The sequence below is a fragment of the Vanessa tameamea genome, chromosome 9 (genome assembly GCF_037043105.1).
Source record: "Vanessa tameamea isolate UH-Manoa-2023 chromosome 9, ilVanTame1 primary haplotype, whole genome shotgun sequence".
NCBI classification, from domain to species: Eukaryota; Metazoa; Arthropoda; class Insecta; order Lepidoptera; family Nymphalidae; genus Vanessa; species Vanessa tameamea.
Window position 1 is genome coordinate 7281243 of NC_087317.1, and position 19429 is coordinate 7300671.

The 19429-nt window shown below is 31.0% G+C and overlaps 2 protein-coding genes across 3 annotated transcripts in view; both read right to left on the reverse strand.

Moving 5' to 3' along the window:
- The window catches only part of LOC113395046 (mitochondrial dicarboxylate carrier), a 134098-nt gene that overhangs the window by 112502 nt on the left and 2167 nt on the right, over positions 1-19429 (reverse strand). The window lies entirely within an intron of this gene.
- The window catches only part of LOC113395100 (phospholipid-transporting ATPase ABCA3), a 38980-nt gene that overhangs the window by 15530 nt on the left and 4021 nt on the right, over positions 1-19429 (reverse strand). For both annotated transcript variants that reach the window (XM_064215760.1, XM_026632660.2), the window contains 5 exons: positions 17211-17321; positions 12044-12185; positions 10656-10835; positions 1569-1781; positions 741-844 (listed from right to left, as the gene is read on the reverse strand). In XM_064215760.1, coding sequence (XP_064071830.1) covers positions 741-844; positions 1569-1781; positions 10656-10835; positions 12044-12185; positions 17211-17321 — 750 coding nt within the window. The remainder of the gene's footprint in view (positions 1-740; positions 845-1568; positions 1782-10655; positions 10836-12043; positions 12186-17210; positions 17322-19429) is intronic.

Genomic DNA, 19429 nt, shown 5'->3' on the forward strand with positions numbered 1-19429 from the left:
GCATTGAAACAACAGAACTATTATTATTACTATCCAAAAAATGATAATGATTATTTCATTGTGATTGCTGTTGTTGACATTGCCGCCGTAACTATGTACCAGGCACCATACAGCGAAAAAAAAACGGACTCGTGATACGGAAAACCGACGTAAACGTATATAAACATTCTTTTTTCTTTAATCCCATTTACTTACAAACTAACGACAGCTAAATACGATAATCTATTACTCAAGTTAAGCTGTATCTTGACTACTTATTTTACAACGTGTTCAAGTGAAAACGTACTAATATAATCGTAGATAATCACAGCAGCACTATTACGTAATAATAAAATAGTAATTCACACACGAGAAGCATTAAATCGCTTCAATCAAATTCAAATTTTCATTAAATATTTTTTAACATCAATTTAAGTATAATGTGTTTTATATTTTTATTACTAAAGATAATTTGGTACCATTACATTATCCGTAAAATGTTGTATCCGTATGATGTTCTGTTTGTCCTTAAAAATATTTTAAGCTGACTGGAATGTTTTTTTATTTTCTGGTGACAATGGAGCACACATATCTTTAAGGGCGTGCAAAAATAAATTCCATATAATATGTATATACATATAATATGATTCCTCCATTTTTCTAAACTAGTTGTGACATACGATGATGTCGTTTGCGTTTTCTATATTTCATTAGATGTTTCTAATACAATTACACAATTATGATTATGTAGGTACACTCACTTCAATGTTGATGCCCATGGGCACCCCTTTAGGTTCTTCATCATGTATGACCTTTAGCAAAGCATTTTTATATTCTTGGTCAACTCCATCTTTATTTGTTAAAGCTGAAAAATATCTTATTCTTTAAAATATGAATGAGGTTTTATTCACTCCATACTATGAACACATCAACATTCTAACTTTAACGATATTGAATAGTGAACTCTTAAATCGAGTGTTTTTGGACTCAATTAAAGTGGTCACTATTCATTCGCTAAGTTAAAATGTTACTAATTTATTCGAAAATCTTTGATAAAACAAATACCTTGCTTCAATTCATTTCAAATTCTTTAGAGTTTAGGATTTTAAACGTAACTTTAAATATTTCTATTTAATTCATTTTACAAAAACCTAATTGGCATAAAAATAATATCCCAAAGAATATTTTAAAAACAAAACAAATTTCATAATTTTTATCAAACAATTAACAAAGGAACGACGAATTTAAAACGTGACCCTGAACCTTCAAGTAGAAGGACTTTTAAATTATGAAATTAAAACGAATCAATACGAAGGTATTGACGTAACTAGTGACGTACGATTCTTCGGCTGATTGCTAACGTTCCGTCACCTTAAGCAAATTCAACACTTATAAAAAAATATCAAAATATTTGTCTTTAATAGACATAATCTAAAGATTACTAATACTAAAAATATTACGCAACAAGGCATATATTAAACAGCCAACATATGTTCATTGTTTCTGTACTGATTACCAAAGTAATAATTTTAGCCTATTTAGCACCAGATCATAGAGTAATAAAATAATGAATAGTTTACAAAATTCACCTGCAACTTTCTTGCTGTTGGGGCACCAAAAACTTTTCGTAAAAGGAAAGTACCAAGGCAAAGGTACACCGTACAATCCTGGACGTATTTTTTCCACATAAATAGCAACTATCATGTATAATATGGAATCCAAAATTAGCATTAAAGCTACATGACCCGGTTGAAATTGGTCATGATAGGACACTGGGGTAAAAAATTCGTTCCATTGTAAACCTGAAATAAAAAAAAAATCATCATGTAAAAAAATATTTTAACTTTCTTTGAAGGTGCACGGTAGGAGGCACCCGCTTATCAATTATTTATATAGCTTATTATAGCTAAACATCTATACATTGTATTGTATTTCGGTTTTAAGGGTGTGTGAGACGCTATTCTTAGACCCCACGGTCAAAGTTGCATTGACGGTGTAAGAATTGCTTAAACTGTGGACTGTGACTGTGCCTATGTCTATAGGGCGGAGAGGACTTCTTTCATTCGGTCCAGTTTACCGACGTTTTCTTGCTATCATTGGCGTTCTTGCTGTTTAATTGTAAACATGTTAAGAATAGTCCAGATATTGGTAAAGATTTAATTTTTTTATCGTATTAAATACTTTTGGAACAAACCAAATATTTTTTTATGATATACATGTTTTCTATAGCATATTCAAACGTATACAATTCTTAGAACTATTCTATGTCGGCAGTATTATTATAAGTTGGGATATTGATTTTAAACGTTATAACATATTCATTTGGAATGCTTTATTACGGTGTGTATTACGCAGACCTATTAGATACACGCGAGGTATTCGAGGAAAATACGATTAGTTTAAGGATTACATTAAAAGATACTTAATTTTTTTAAATTCAACGTTTATTTAATAAGCACCTTCATTCATTTGTGTATTTCGATCGATTTTTTATGTTTTTTAACACTACATAAAACACTTTCGTTATGTGAAGCGTAGATTATAAAGCGTATAAACAAAAACCCAAGAACGACTATCATGTATGGTATGAATGGATCTATAATCCATATCGTCATAATTATGCAAATTACTCAAATACTATATTTATAAATATAATAAAGCAGATATATAAACAAAGTTTAAAATCAAAACTACAATGACAAAAACTACAATATCCAAAAGAGCTGTCCATGTCGATTCGCATATATCTAAACTATAACTCTGTCTGTTGTTCTTTATCAGTCAAACCTGCCATTGAAACGAATCAAATAAGATTAAACTCCACGAAAGCACAGAGGTTACTTTTTCTCCCTAACAGCTGACGATCAACTCATAAAAAGCCGAGGGCGACAACTAGTAATGAATATTATATACAAAGTGATCTCCGACACTCCGACCGCGTCATTTTTTTCTGTGTCTTATTAACGACTATTTTAATGATTTTATTTCTATGTCTTTGTATTGGGCCCAAACTATCTTACTGTTATAATATTACATTACGAATTATGAGCAGTTGATTGGTTTAGTCGTGATGACGTAACTAACAAACAGACAGAGTTCGTTTCGCATCTATAATCATTATATAATGTAATAAATATCTCCGCTTACTTCATCTTAACCAATCAACGGATTTTGATACGGTTTTACTAGAAGGAGAGATAAACGAGGAAGGTTTGTATACATCATGTATACATTTGTATAAAAAACCTGAACTATGACGATATTTCATAAAAAAAAATCTGTTTTGGTGGTCGGATAACCGGCTCTAACAAGAAAAAATTACCTTGGCAGTTAAAGTAACCCACTTTAATTGCCAAGCCAAATCCAAATTTGAATCTCTAAGCCGTGGATTTGTTTTATCAATTACTCTTACAATAAAATCACTATTCAAACCTAAAGCATAAAATAAATAAAGCTACTTAATATTTTTTTGCTAAGCTCATTTTCTTCATTAATAAACTGCACCCGTGCCGAGCCGGGGCGCGTCGCTAGTTTTTAATATAGAGTTTGTTACAAATGTCTAAGACTAGTCCTTTAAATTTAGAATTTTATATTAATGCATTCATTACGTCGGTATTTTAAAATACTTTAAAGTATTCAAACATAACAGCTTTACATAGACACGGTGACTAGTTGCGTCACAAAATATTAGTCAAGCTGATTTATTACTTATTATATTTGAGTAAAGATCAAAATGCAATGAAAACACATTCAATTGACCCTTCTGTAAAGTACGAATAGCCTTCATGTTATCCATACGCGGATGACATAAATATAAATGAGTGATTTCGTCGCGTGTCAGTTGATACGAACACATTGGTTTGAACTTGCGAGCTCTGTTGGAACGAAATTGTAAATACTGTAATTAAAAACAATTTAGGTAATCAACTCAAGGATTTCAAATAAATGTCATTGTATCGAACAGTATATAAATTAAGATAACATGAATGAAGTAGCAAAGCTTTAGAGTTCATAAAAAAAAGAGATGATATATTCATTTGGGATTTTTAAAATAACATACATGGAATTTTATATTAAGACTATCAAGACGACTAACCACGGATAAAATTATTATTATACTAGATGAATGATGGCTTCGCTCGAGTAAAATAAATTTAACTACACAAATACGGTTTATCATTTACTTTTTATATAACATCTAAATTTTATTTGTATTTAATAACTGCACAAAATTATGGTTTGGAACACACTTTTTCTATGCACCCATAAAAGTCAAATATGGCCGCCCGTTGAACTTCATGTCATTGAATTTTACGGATTTAATATCGAAATATATTTTAAAGATTACACGAATTTTGCGGATATCTGTTGTCATATAATCGTGGATTGATTTCGATCGGGTCTATCGTAGACCTGCACGAAATTATTAATATAGATATATTAGTATGATGTTTGTTTTTTTATTGACCTAAGTTATCTATATTGGTACAGTATTTACGAAAATATATTTAACCGTCAAGCTAGGTATTTTTTGTGTTTATTTGAATAACGCAAAAAAGAACTTAGTCTGATGCAATTTCCGGTGCAAATGCAATATATTTATTTTTATACAAAAAATACCGCTTTTTATTTTGTAATAATTAAAGCTGATTGAAGAAAAGATTACACTAAAGAAATCATTTTGATAACATATATAATAAGTTATTGTGTATTATCAAACAGACAATATCAATAAGTAGGTTCATGTCTAGTTCACTCCCACTTTGACTGCTAACCTTTAAGGATCGTTATTGAGCCATAAAAACAAACGTTAGGCAATGTTTATATGTCAATTATAAATCAAAATACTCTTTATTGTACACCAGTAAACATAAAGTTGAATCACATTTAGTAAAGATGCACAAGAGGCGGCCTTATCGCTCAACAGCGATCTCTTCCAGACAACCTTAGGGTAGAGGAAAGAAACAGATATAGAAAGAGGTAGGGGTGTACAAGGCAGATATAAACATAATATATCAATACATTACAGTGAAATAATAATATATTTAAAATAAAATAATGTACAGTATCTGGTAGCTAACAAGCATACATATATGTATATATCTCATTAGATATAAATTATATATAAAATTAAACTAAAATTCTCTCCAACTAAATACAACATTAAAGTGCAAGATAGTATTGTTTCAACATAGTTTTAAATGAAGCAAGTGATTGTGCACGTCTTACTTCAACAGGAAGAGAGTTCCACAGACGAATAGCCTGAACAGTAAAGGAATTTGTATAGAATTAAGTCGAATGAGGAGGAATTTTTAAAAGTAAATTATCTTCAAAACGGAGCGTTCGATTATGAGTAGTACATAAAAAATTTAAATTCTCCTTTAAATAGAACAGAGTTTAAGGATGAAAAAGAATTGAGTAAAGTAGATGGAGAATATGAGTATTCCTGCGATAGCGAATTGGGAGCCACTTGAGCTTTTTGCGATATTGCGAAATATCAAAAATACCCCTTAAATTTTTACAATTTGTGCTAAACGGTATGTCAACATTATCCAAGCGAACAGTGGGTAAGTCAGAAAAAGAAATGCGTGATATTAATTTAGATTTAAAACTCCCGATGATTAAAACTTGGGTTTTTGTAGAGTTTACCTTTAATCCAAAAGATTTTGACCATTTAGCAATTTTATCTAAATTGTCGAAACTTTACTTAGTGAGTAGATTTGAAAATCGACCGCATACAAGTGGCAGAGAGATGTAATATGAGAGGAGATAGAATTAATAAATATTGAAAACAAGAGAGAGGATAATACGCCACCCTCCGGCACGCCAGCAGTTATAGGAGACCAGTTAGAGAAAGAACCGTTAACTCCAACACGCTGCCGACGCCCACGCAGATAAGAATGAAACCAGTCAATTACTGGTGGAGATATGTTAAGAGAACCGAGGACAGCAAGAAGGATATCAAAGTCCACGGTGTTGAAGGCATTACTAAAAATCTTATAATGTCAGCACCGTAACCTGTTGATTGTCCATTCCTAGCCTAATATCATCAGAAACCTTGATCAAAGCAGTAGTCGTACTGTGACCAGCTCGGAAGCCAGATTGTAAAGTATTCAGAAGGATATTTCTGGAAAGGAAATAATTTAATTGTGTATGGATGAGACGTTCAAGTACTTTCGAAAGAAAGGGAAGGATAGAAATGGGGCAAAAATCAGAAAAAAAAAAGATGGATTTGCTTATTTTGGAAGAGGTATAATTTGAGCGTCCTTCCAGTGATCAGGATATTCACCAGTATTAATGGAAAGGTTAAAAATGGAACTGATAATACAATTATAATGGCATTACTTAAGACAGATGTCGTTTGATTTAGTGCAGAAGTACCTAATCATACTTGAGATATATGAAACTACTGAAATTTTATTAATTTAGGAATCATTCATCGTCCCGTGATCGTGACTACTGCATACACGCCTTTAGGCACACAACTGGTTTGGATCATTGTTTTTTGGATTGGTTGGAGATATTTTCGAATATTTTGTCTTTAAAATTTATGTTTTTATGAAGACACGGATGTGACTGTTTGATGTCCTGATAATTAATTAGAATATGCAAGTGGAAATATAATCTTAGCATACAGAAAGTCTCGCGTATTTTCAATTTAACTTGACAACGTAGCGTACGAAAGGATGTAACGATATATGATACGATCTCGAGGAGGGTTTGAGGACTACCAAGTATCATTTTCGTGCAAGTATATATCTATCTTTAATCTTATACTTCTAAGTAAAACATCATAGCGAAACATTACATATATAAGTAATGCTAAATAAATAATGGGTCTACCTTCGTTACAATGAATAATGGTGTTCGGTATGGAAAAAATATTAAACATCTTTTTGTTTCAATATATTTAAATTCAAATTTGCTATTAGATTTACTTATCACGGTTAAAAAATAGTTTTTTTTTGTATTAAATTATTTAAAAGACTATTGTAATTGTTTTATGTGTTTTTGTTACTAAATATTTGTTATTATTTTATTTTGCATTAGGATTTTTTCCTAGTTGTGAAGATATTTCGTTTTCTGTAAATCATGTACCTCAATATCCGCTTATTTCTTAGAAACTAAACGAAGGATTTTAATAAAAATATCTAGAATGTTTATTATCAGACCGAGTTTTACTAATTATTATGCTATTAATGCTATAACATTTTGAGGATCTCCAAATCTAAATAAAAAACTTAAATATGACCTATATATCTAAGTTTTTAATTAAGTTATTCCCTTGAAGGCGTTTACATCTGCAAATAAGACATAGTTTATTTATCAAATTTCAAATGGGTTAAAATTGCCATGAAAATGATATGGAATAACGGGACCATCTAACACGGACACTGAAATAAGGTTCCAACAATACTTGTAATATTGATAAATTTATAAAAAATTAAAAACGTATATTATGTGATATTATAACATTTCATTTCCCTTTAAAATGTTATTTTGGATTCCGTATCGGTAATAGTGTTTAGTTTGAAATAGACAATTTATTAACTTTAAGTTTTACTTAACAACGAAGTAGATAATATGTTCGAAGACATATATAAAGTTATCGATAAGTCGATAATACGAATTTGAGTCGATTAGGTTTTAATTATTCAAGAACTGTCATAAACATAATAATCATAATTTTGGAGAGTATATAAAAAGATAAACTTTCAATATTTTTCTCATTGACTTCTTTTTAACTAAAAATTTTAATTTAATTTTCTCCTTAGTATGTAGTTGTTTATTGCCATCTGACACTATATCCAGTTAACTCAATAATCATGGCTGACATCATTTAAAGGCCTCAAACGCACGAGAGTTTTTTTAACGGACGTTAAAAAAAGCGTTCAAATACAACAAATGCATTCCCAAGTATATGTTCACACGACAGCGTTTTTAAAACACGCTTATTTATCGAGCAGTGTTGCATTTTCAATTTTGAGCGTTGGAAATAGATCATATGCATCTTCATACTATTATTCACACTAGAGGTAAAAAAAGCAGCGATGCAGCGGTCAGCGCGCTGATTTCGTGAGCGGACGGTTCTTGTTTACCTGCTTTCGTCAATGGCATATCAATTGATATCGCCAAGCGCATGTTGATATTTTGAAGTGTTATTTGATGGCCCACCATTTTCAACATTACGTCATATGTTGCTATAGACATTTGAAAATAATTTAAAAAATTTGCAGTGTCATAAACTGCTCTTTTATGTATCTCGGCTCATTCAGAGGATGTACCCAGAATGCCTTCTGTTTCCTTTTTCGTCTTCTAGCGACACAAAACGCTTTTCCTAATAATTTAACGCTAACCATTATCACGTCTTACAAAAGCGCGAGACGAGACAAGAGTGATTTAAAAACGTTCGTATGAATAATCAAATAAGGAAGGGTATAAAAGCGCCAACGCTGGGTTTTAACGCATCGCATTTTTAACTCTCGTGCGAATGAGGCCTAAATATTTAGAAAATAACATATCTGTGGTATCATGTGTAGAAAAAATATGATTTCAAATAATTAAACTTGCAATTGGAGCGTGATGAAATTGAGCAATCGAATTTTTTTACAAAGAGAAGAAGAAGAAGAGGCCACGAAAAAAACAAAGTAAAGAGATGTTTAGTTTGACCCAATACTGACTAAAAATATTAAATTCAACAGGAAAAGACTTCAACAATGGTCAAATTTACAATTTTTGTTGTCATTAATTGATGAATTGTTTGTTTGCGTTAGATATCTCATTTATTGTGAGAGATTATAGTATAAACATCACGCTACGGTCATCGTAGCTGAGTAGATACATTTAACGCGAGTGAAAGCCGCACCGAACAGCTAGTTTTTTATGAACAGCGTACAATTGTTAGTAATTGTAAATTTTCCAACTTGTATTGGTTGGCTAATTAATAAAAGTAATCTGAAACTAGTTTCTATTTAGATCACCAGATGCTGTCTCTATGTAGGATAATGCAATGGTCAGACCTCTATTTTATAAATAATAATAAACTTTGAATTTGTATGAACAACATGACTCGTGTTTGTTTGTAATTTCACGATAACTGTATTATTTTTTTAAATTAATTTGGCGATTTGAAATTCTCAAAAATTAACAATATCTTTATTTTATCTGTCTGTTTTAGTCTGTTTGTTCGGGTTTTCAAAACGAGTAAAAATTACGTTTAATCAAGATCTATCAATTGTTATAAAGTCTACGGAGTTATTAGTTTATAGCTAGTATGTAATAGGTAGGTGGACGGGCAATGGGCCTGATGGTAAGTGGTCACCATCGCCCAGAGACATACCCCTACCGAGGCGGGCTTGCACAAAGCCAAAGTAAATAATAATAATAATCACTAAAAATTTTTATCAAGATATTCAAAAGTATATGATTTAAAACGTTCTGTTTCCGTTAGTGTTAATTATGGAATTTATTTTACACAATATTAATTTAACGAGAGTAAAATCGCGGGGCGCAGTTAGTTTATACATAAAAATTTTACTGAATATAGTGATAAATATATTATTATCGTCTATCTGCAATTATATCTGGCAGTTATTGATGTTGTGCAACAATGTAGTACGGGTATGACTTTGTTGTATGTGCGCACTTCAATTGATTCATTTATGAAACATCGCTATCTCAATCAGGAATGATGACTTGATATCCTAATTGATCCACTATAATATATCGAGTTCTCGATTAATTAAAATGATTGTTTTGTGATGTAACATAAGTTTTATAATATTTTCAAATAATCAAATTAAATACGAATATAAATTGGTCATTCTTGTGCTGTTAAGATTTAAAAGAGACTAAGATCTTTATAGTGAAAGTAACCGTTTTAAATTAATGAGATATGTAATTATATAACTATTATTTTAAAGATATTTATTTCACGATATGTTTTTTTCTGTTTCATAAAATTGGTTTTCTCTTTAAGTCTTTAGCTTAAACTTATATTAGCACTTCTACATTTATGAAGAGCACGGTATAATTAAACATTTGAAATTAGCAACTGTCCTTGCTCATCCAAGCATACACAGTTAATACGAAAACATTCTAGACGCGTGAGATTGTAGTTCGCTTTGTTTTACTGAGATAGAGATGAAGATTTTGCGTGCGTTGCTCATTACAAAAAAAAAATCAAATAATTAACAAGTCTCCTCCGTGATATATTATGCAAGTGAGCGTTTCTTTGTTTCGCACACCTCGAGTACAAATGATGATATTGACTTCAAATCCGATGTATAATTGCTGTTTAAATCGATATAAGCGTTAAATAAAATTCAGTAGTTAAAAAACATCCGCAATAAGTAGGTACTTATAAGAATAATAATTGTCTCGTAAACATTAAATTGTGTGAGCGGACCAAACGACTAATTTCCATGATATTAATTTTATCACCGCAATTAGTCATAATTCAAAATAATCGCTGCAATAATGTTCTTTTTTCAAAATAATGGTGTGTAACTCGGGATGTTGTAAGGAATCTAACGATATATGTACATCCAATCTGTTCGGGCGTTTAAAAGTTAAGGTAGAACAAAGTAACCCAGAAAACATCACCTTAACCATACAATAAACAACAAATCATACAATGAAGACAGTTTGTACTCATACAGTAATCTATAACTTACCTCTAGATGTACCTTCGCAAATGATAAGCATTTGCAGAGCGTACCCCACGGCCGTGTTTGATATCAAGCTGAGCAACAATTTAGTTGTTAGACTGATGTCCTCGTATAACATTTGAGTCAGCATAAACGCAGCGTACGTCGAGAACCACGCGAGGCCCATGAATGACGCTGCAGTATTTGCTGGAAAAACATTATTATGTTATTCTAGTTTTAAATCCAAGCCTTGGAATCACAAAAACTACGTACAAATCTTTAAATTCATTTGTATTTTTAAATTAATATATAAATTAAATTTATTTTTATCACAATTATTGCCTGGATGAGATACTAAAATTTTATCATAACTATAACTAATACGATAATAATATAAATTGATATTGCGATGATGAAAAAGTAGGTACAATCAGCAAGTCTTTTATTTGTTCAAAATTAAGTAATTATTTTAAATCAAATTTATTAATTTTCATTTTTGTTTTTATTCCATTTTTCATTAATTTGTAGCATGCCTTCACAAACGCGTCTGTTAAATACATCGGTTGCGATTCCTGGCCTCAGGAATCGATTTTTCAAATAACCTAATAACACCGTTTTACTTTTAAGCCTCGGGTTTAGCCATCACGCACACTTGAAAAAGTACATATAATATATACACAAAGCAATAGAATCTAAAATATATATTTTTACTTCTTGTTTATATAAAAAAACTTAGTTGAATAATTTAATAGCGTTTTTATATTCTAGATTTATATATAAGTAGGAAAAATATTACTTAATAATAATGAATGTTCTAGTCTTTAACCAGAACAATGAAAATATATTAGGAAATAAATATGTTTGTCATTATAGTGAACGTACATAGGTACATATGAATAAAAAAAACTACAAAACTATAAATAATTGTGACAATTTTGTAAACTTTATGAAGTTAAAATGAAACATGTTTTTTTCCTATTGGAGTAAAATGTAAAAAATATTATTCGACGTTACGTTTATCTATAAAAAAAAACTCTAGTAGTGCCTAATCTTTCAATGTCAACAAAATATATTAAAACTCAGCGAGATAGTTGTGTCGTCGCATTGGCAATTGAAGCCGAGGTTACACATGTAATAAGTTAAACCATCCAGTGGCCAATTCTACTACAACATTGTCATTTATCGCAATCGAATTGAAATGTAATTGTTCCTGCCTAACCGATCTCCTATTCTACTACCAACAATTTATTTGCGGTAACGTCGGTATGTAATCGGGAAGGTATTGTAAACACCACTAACAAATAAACCATAACTTACAATAGGTCAATATTTGTAGCATTCTACGTTTAATTAGATATTAACGAGTATAAATATTGACGTTACTAGTATAAGTGTTACTTATGAATAATTCTCACCTCTAGTGAAGAACACGCTGACCATGAAACAGAAAGACAGCGATGCTATGACGAAGAGCGTTAAAAAGAAAAATAAAACGGACCAAGGCGTGAAAGTTAGCACAGCATATCCTTCCCCGTCTTCCGTCGAGTTGAAAGGAATCTAAAATAATTTAGTCATTATGAGACGACATTCTTAATTTAACAGGTACGGGACATAGGGCGCCTTTTCTATGGTATAGGTCGGCGGACGACATATGGACCCACCATGGTAAGTGGTCACCACCTTCCATAGACAATGGCGCTGTAAGCAAAATATTAACCATTCCTTACATCGCTAATGCGCCACCGACCTTGGGAACTAAGATGTTATGTCCCTTGTGCCTCTAATTATACTGGCTCACTCACCCTCCTAACCGGAACACAACGATACTGAGTACTGTTGTTTGGTGGTAGAATATCTGATGAGTGGGTGATACCTACCCAGAAGGGCTTGCACAAAGCGCTATCACCAAGTAATATCTGACACACCCCCAGGCAGAAATTATTAATAAAGAAAGTAAAGACTCCGTTAAATAAAAAATATGTTACGTTTGTGACATTCCGAAGAGTGGCAAATACAGAAATTGACAAATATTTCAGTGGAAACGCACCATGAAACCGTCACGAGTTCTCAACATGACCTTACAAATAAATAGGGTCACGGTCTATCTAATGATACGTCGAAGTACAGTCGCTGTTTCTTTGTGATAGTTTAACCATTATCGCCTAACAACGATTCTAACATCACTATATTATTATTTTGTTTTCTTCTAATCAAAGTTTAATCTCAGTCATTTTACGAACGAGAAAAATCGACAAGAAGTATTTATTGTAAAAATATTGTCGAATAAATAACATCGATCAATAAAATATTAATATTAAATATTCTGCATAAAATTGTCAGTTTCCACGTTTTTTCCTCAATACGAATACTATTTTATATGTACATAAATTCATGCTTTGTACATTAATTATTTTTTACATGTCATTTATTTGTTTAGAATTTATTATAAAATTACCCGGATATGATATCTGAAGTCATTATTGTTTAAAAGAGCTGTCAGATCAAAAATTCTCCTTCTCAATGCAATATAGTAAATCTGGTATGCGAATGGTTATAACGTAATATTTATAAATTGCTCGAAACTAGCTGTTGCTAAGCTTATAAGATATTTTTGCTCGGCCAATATCTGTCGATTAATTATCTATTTATTTTTATAAGCCGACTTCGACATAGTATAGAAACTTAAATATGAATCTAATAGCCATTATACATATACTTTTTTTTTATATGTATATTAGGTGTTATTTATTGTTATAGCTATTATATACTTGGGCTGTAAAAATAATTCAAAAATTAGTATTTCTTTAAAAAAAAAGAATAGTAGTAATACCCCAAATTATTTAAGGAATTACTAATATTACTATTTACGCCTCTTTTTAAGTTTATCACTTGTGTTATGGGTAGGAACGACAATAGGCCAAGGAGTCCGGATCGATTCTGCGACTTTTTACAACGCTAGGCGGCCCGTAAGCCAATGTGCTGTTGACTGTATTGCGTTTGTAGTAATTGTAACTAAATTATCTTATAAAGCTGTAGATAGATTAGATTAGATTACTAGAGCTTATTTTCAGGTCAATAAAAAAAAATAGGCTTTCGTAAGTAAATCCTCAGTAACAGTCATCATGCTTTTTCTCAGCTTGAAAAAGTCCAAGTTCAGTTCGAACCAGTTTTTCATCCCATCGGATTAATAGTGAGGGAGGAATAGTGTACCTGTTCCGTGAGCGAACGTTTATGTAGTTATATATTCTAATATACAGGGTTATTGGTAATTCGACGTATTCCCGTTAGGAGGTGATAGGGGTGACTATTTCCGATAATTTTAAGCCCCATATGCATGATGCAAAAGTGAACCATTTTTGAGTTAGCACGTCTTTTAGATTTTTTCAAAATAAGTCAAAATTGCAACTTCAAAAATTTATTAAAAAAAAGTTTGGATTAAAATCTACTTTTTCTTCTGATTTATAAAAACGATTAAACACTGGATATTTTTCAATATTTAAATAATAATTATCGGTCCAAATTTAAAAATGCGAGACGGAAAACGATATTTTTTCAATATTTTTTTTTATTTTTTCCCCTCAAATATGCCTGAAAAACAAAAAAAATCATTATGAAACTTGTTCTGCAGATTATTTTAAAAATATAATCGTTTAATTAGCTTTCCGAAAATTTATAAAAACTAGGAATTTATTTCAAATTTATTACTTACTTAATACAAATTTAAAATTAAATTTAGATACATAAACAGTTAAGTTATGGAAGTTACAAATAAGATGTCTTATCATTTTAATCCTGTGCACGTTATTTACGAAGAGGATGCTGAAAGAAGAGTTGCTTTCTGTAGATTCATGCTTAATGAGGATTTAGAAGATCCATCTTTTTTTAAAAAATCCTCTGGACCGACAAATTCAAATTTGATCAAGATGGTATTACTAACAACCAGAATAAACATTATTGGAGTGAAAAAAGCAATCTAAATACTGCAGCTTATGAAGATTTTTTGACAAAAAAAAATGTTTGCCCTCCTCGAAGACGTAACTTTGGCTACTAGGCAAAATATGATATACCAGCAAGACGGATGTCCTGCACATTTTGGTTTCAATCCTAGGCGATGGCTTGATAGCCATTTTCCTAATCGTTGGATAGGCCGAAGGGGACCCATCCCGTGGCCCGCGAGGAATCCGGACTTAACGACGGTTGATTTCTATATTTGGGGTCACATTAAATCCACTAGGGATTTGTGACGTCTTGCCTGTGTCATCCGCGGAAGAAATCAAAATAAGAATTATGAACGCTTCAAATACAATGCGGAATAATTTGACTAGTTCGGTAGTTAAGTCACAACTTAGAAAAAGAAAGCGACTTTGCGTTCGCAATAGGGGAAGTCACTTCGAGCAAGAACTAGGCTAAATTACAAAATATCTTAATTGCAACTTAGCTACTGAACTGTTTATGAAATACAAATTTAATTTTAAATTTGTATTAGGTAAGTAAGCTAAGCAAATAAATAAGTTTTTTTTCATTGGATATTATATTAAATCAATTTTGTGGGAATTTTAAAGAGCGAGCTTTAGTACGAATTTGGTCATGTTCGAATACGAATTTCCACCAGCGTCTTTTCTGATCATTTTATTTCGGTTGCTTTGAAATAAATTCCTAGTTTTTAAACATTTTCGGAAAGCTAATTAAACGATTATATTTTTAAAATAAACTGCAGAACAAGTTTCATAATGATATTTTTTGTTTTCAGGCATATTTGAGGAAAAAAAATAAAAAATATATTGAAATTATATCGTTTTCCGTCTCGCATTTTTAAATTTGGACCGATAATTATTGTTTAAATATTGAAAAATATCCAGTGTTTAATCGTTTTTATAAATCAGAAGAAAAAAGTAGATTTTAATCGAAACTTTTTTTTAAATACATTTTTGAAGTTGCAATTTTGACTTATTTTGAAAAAAATCTAAAAAACGTGATAACTCAAAAATGGTTCACTTTTGCATCATGCATATGGGGCTTAAAATTATAGCAAATAGACACCCCTATCACCTCCTAACGGGAATACGTCGAATTACCAATAACCCTGTATATTGTCCTATACCACGGAAAGCACTAAGGCCTGGTATCTTGTCCGTCGTGTCGAGTTGTTAAAATTCGATCACGATGGTGAGAGCATATAGAGTGCATTTGTGTTAATGCACGCATTTTGTATAATATCTCTTGCGATATTGGCAAGACTGCATTGAGAATGGTCGCGATGGCCGGAATCATTCAGGAGTTGTACTTACTTCGAATATTAATGAAAAACACGTGACGGTTCGCTTGATTTATATTTGTCGAGCCAGATAAGATATCCGTTGTGAAAAATAGTTGTTATTGTTGAGTTTACTATTAGTAATAGTAAATATATACTAAATTCAACATCTTCACTTTATGATAATGAAACGAAATTCGATAGTCAAAATTTTGATAACATATCGCCAAATATTCAACTCAGGGAAACGTAAGTAGGTATCTAAAGAAATCACTTACAGTCGCCGCATACATGTATAGAGGCTGTCAAGTTGTTGATCTTTGTCGCAATAGCATTCTCAGACATTTTTTTTTAAATATACATGAATAGTACATTATTATTTAGTACGTGTAAAAGGGGAGATCCAAAGATCTTGAAGTATCCAAAAGATTAGAAAAATTGTAAATTATATAAAATTTAAAAAGTATGTATCTTTACTTTGGAATGTAATTACCATCAATTTACGATCTATTATTCTTATTGCTAGCGAGACCTTCTAAAGCTGATGTATAATGAAGGTCATATTTTTAAAATTGATATGTCCTCATATAAATAATCTATATTCTCCTTGGACCTTCAATTATTCGTCGATAAGAAATATTCAAAGCACGGTTGTGTTTCAGTTTAATGTACAAAATCATTTGAAATACGTAAGAACGTAAATAATTAACAGTTTATAATAATTACGATGAACAACAAAAAATAAATAAAATTATATGTTCCTTTTAAATCGATATTTTTATTTTAAAGAGGCAAAAGTGCTTGAGCACTAACTTTTTATTTATATAGTCTGACTGACAATTGGGCCACATGATGGTAAACCCATACCATACCATCGCCCAAAGATATTGGTGCTGTTAGAAATATTAACCATTATTTACACCGCCAAAAGTCCATCAACCTTGGGAACCAAGGTGTATGACCCGTGAGCTTGGAAATAGACTGGCTCGCTGAACCTTCAAACCTAACACACACTAGAATACTAGGAACACTAGAATACTAAATATTGCTATTTGTAGAATATATGATGAGTGGGTGAAACCTACCCAGACGGGCTGTCAGAAAGCCCGACCATCAAGTAAATCTTAATAGATCTTGAATTAGAATCCAGATAAAAACACTACTTTTTCCCTTTTTTAATCTGTGATCAACGTACAGGAAACATCTTAAAATATATAATTCTGCTACACGTACACATCAAATTTTCTCCTTGCAAGTACAAGACGTTCGTTTATTTTACTACATGTTCATTTCAATTCAATTTAAAACGTAAGTAAGTATATTCTTACCTTAAATAGTATCACCATGAGTGTTACGGATATAAGAAGAAACGAGAACTGCTTAATGAACCAAGCCAGCCAATGCAGCCACGAAGGTAGTCCCATTATTGTCATAGTTTCCTGTGGAAAAAACGACTCTTGTACACACGAAACCTTACATAAATGTTAATCAATATAATCTCATACAATTTTAGATTTAATAATTTAAATGTTTGAAAGGAAATCTATCTACTTTAGAAATATTTTTAAAGTACATACTTCCTTCCTTCCTAGACAGACAGACAAGAGACAACATTTTTTTTTACGTAACGATTATGAAACAGACGTACATACATACGTTTTCAATAAAAGTGTGTTTCCCGTAAGATGAATCTTAATATTGTAACTAACTAACACCTATTATACTAATTTGTACGAAAAATTCATGACAACATATATCTAGCCTTTATTTATCTAAAATATACAATAAAAATTGTTTATGAAATACTAGCGACCCGTCCCGGCTTGGCACGGGTGCAATTCTGAACCAACGTCTTTGTATACAACGTTCACAGCTTTTTTGTCATTAGACAATATAAGCCGCTATGTCCTTGCATTTCAAAATTTGTAATATCCTCGAAAATATTTATTTTAAATTATATGCTGTAAAAGTCCATATTGTTCCATACTAAATGTACAATATATTATAATAAGCCATTATTTTTCGTAGAAAGTAAAGGAATAAAAATGGTTATTGTGGGTTATCCCTAAGAGATAGACATATACCATAGCGGACATTTTTGTAGATTTTTTTAAGGTATACAATACTGTACTATATTATTTTGACCTATCTCATAGGGTACAGCCAGCGTTTGCAATGTAAGCGCAAAAATATTTATTTACGACGTCACATTAGAAACCTTTTAAATTATCAGTGTTTCTCTACTATATACGTATTATATATATAAACCTTCCTCTTGAATCACTAAATCAATTTAAAAAAAAACCGTATCTATATCCGTGTTTTAAAGATCTAAGCATACATATGGATAGACAGACAGCGGAAAGCAACAATGTTTTATACTATGTAGTAATTTCAATGGTAAAATAGACGACAGCTGTAGTTCAATATATTTCTCACACAGTATTATACGTAAGTAAAAATTATAATACTAGAACGATACAATGTTAAAATACAAGTATAAACGTAATAATAATTGATTATTAAAAAATAATTGATATATAATATAATCCGAAAAACATTTTGGCATATCAAGAATATAGATAAATTTTATGTAACTATATATTATGTAAAACTTCGATCTCTCTCGAATCTATTTAATAAGATTAAAACATTATTTAATGCCGGAAATGACCTTATAAATTATTGAGTGATTCAAGTTACGATACATCACAACGATATGATATTTTTTTAAAGATAATGGTTACCTGAATTCTTGTTTTAGATAAATCTTTATGAGTCCGTACAAAACCTCAATACATTTAATGTATTTCCACATCCACAGACTTTTGTATTCGTGTCGTTTTTGAGTGTTTTTTTTTAGTTTTGTTTCACTCTGTTAATAATCTTATTCTAATAAATTATTTTCATATATATCTTCATATTGTACTAGCTTCCGCTTTCCGAGTGGGAGAAGAGGAGAGGAGAAGTGTTATACATTTTTCCGGTAAAAATACTTATGTGCTATTCCAGACTATAATCTCTTTGTGCCAATTTTAGATAGAATCCGTTCAGTCATTCGCGTGATAGCGTAGTCGACCCAAACTTGCAAATTTCTAGTCGTATATAATATTTGCGTCATTGTATTGACAGCCTTTGATGCCATTACAAAACAACATTCAGTCACCTCGAAAACCACGATATCCTTTCTCCGATTCTATATAAACATACATATGTTATGATCGCTTATCTGTTACATACGTGTTACTTGAAGCCTCCGCCGAATGAAATACATAAAATATTCGATAATCTCGAGTAATCTATCTTATTGTATCAGCGCTGAAGTATCAAATATGAATAAAAATATCTATATTTTTTTAGCTTATGACATAATCATATAATATGATGTTTGTATTTATGAAGAAAATATTAAGGACAGTATTAGCGGCGACACGAATTGTGTTTTAGTCAATTATTCGCCCGCGCCCACGATCAAAGCACTAAATATTGTAAGATATAGGTATATATATTGGAAACGTCGGCGAAAGATACAATATATATACGAGTA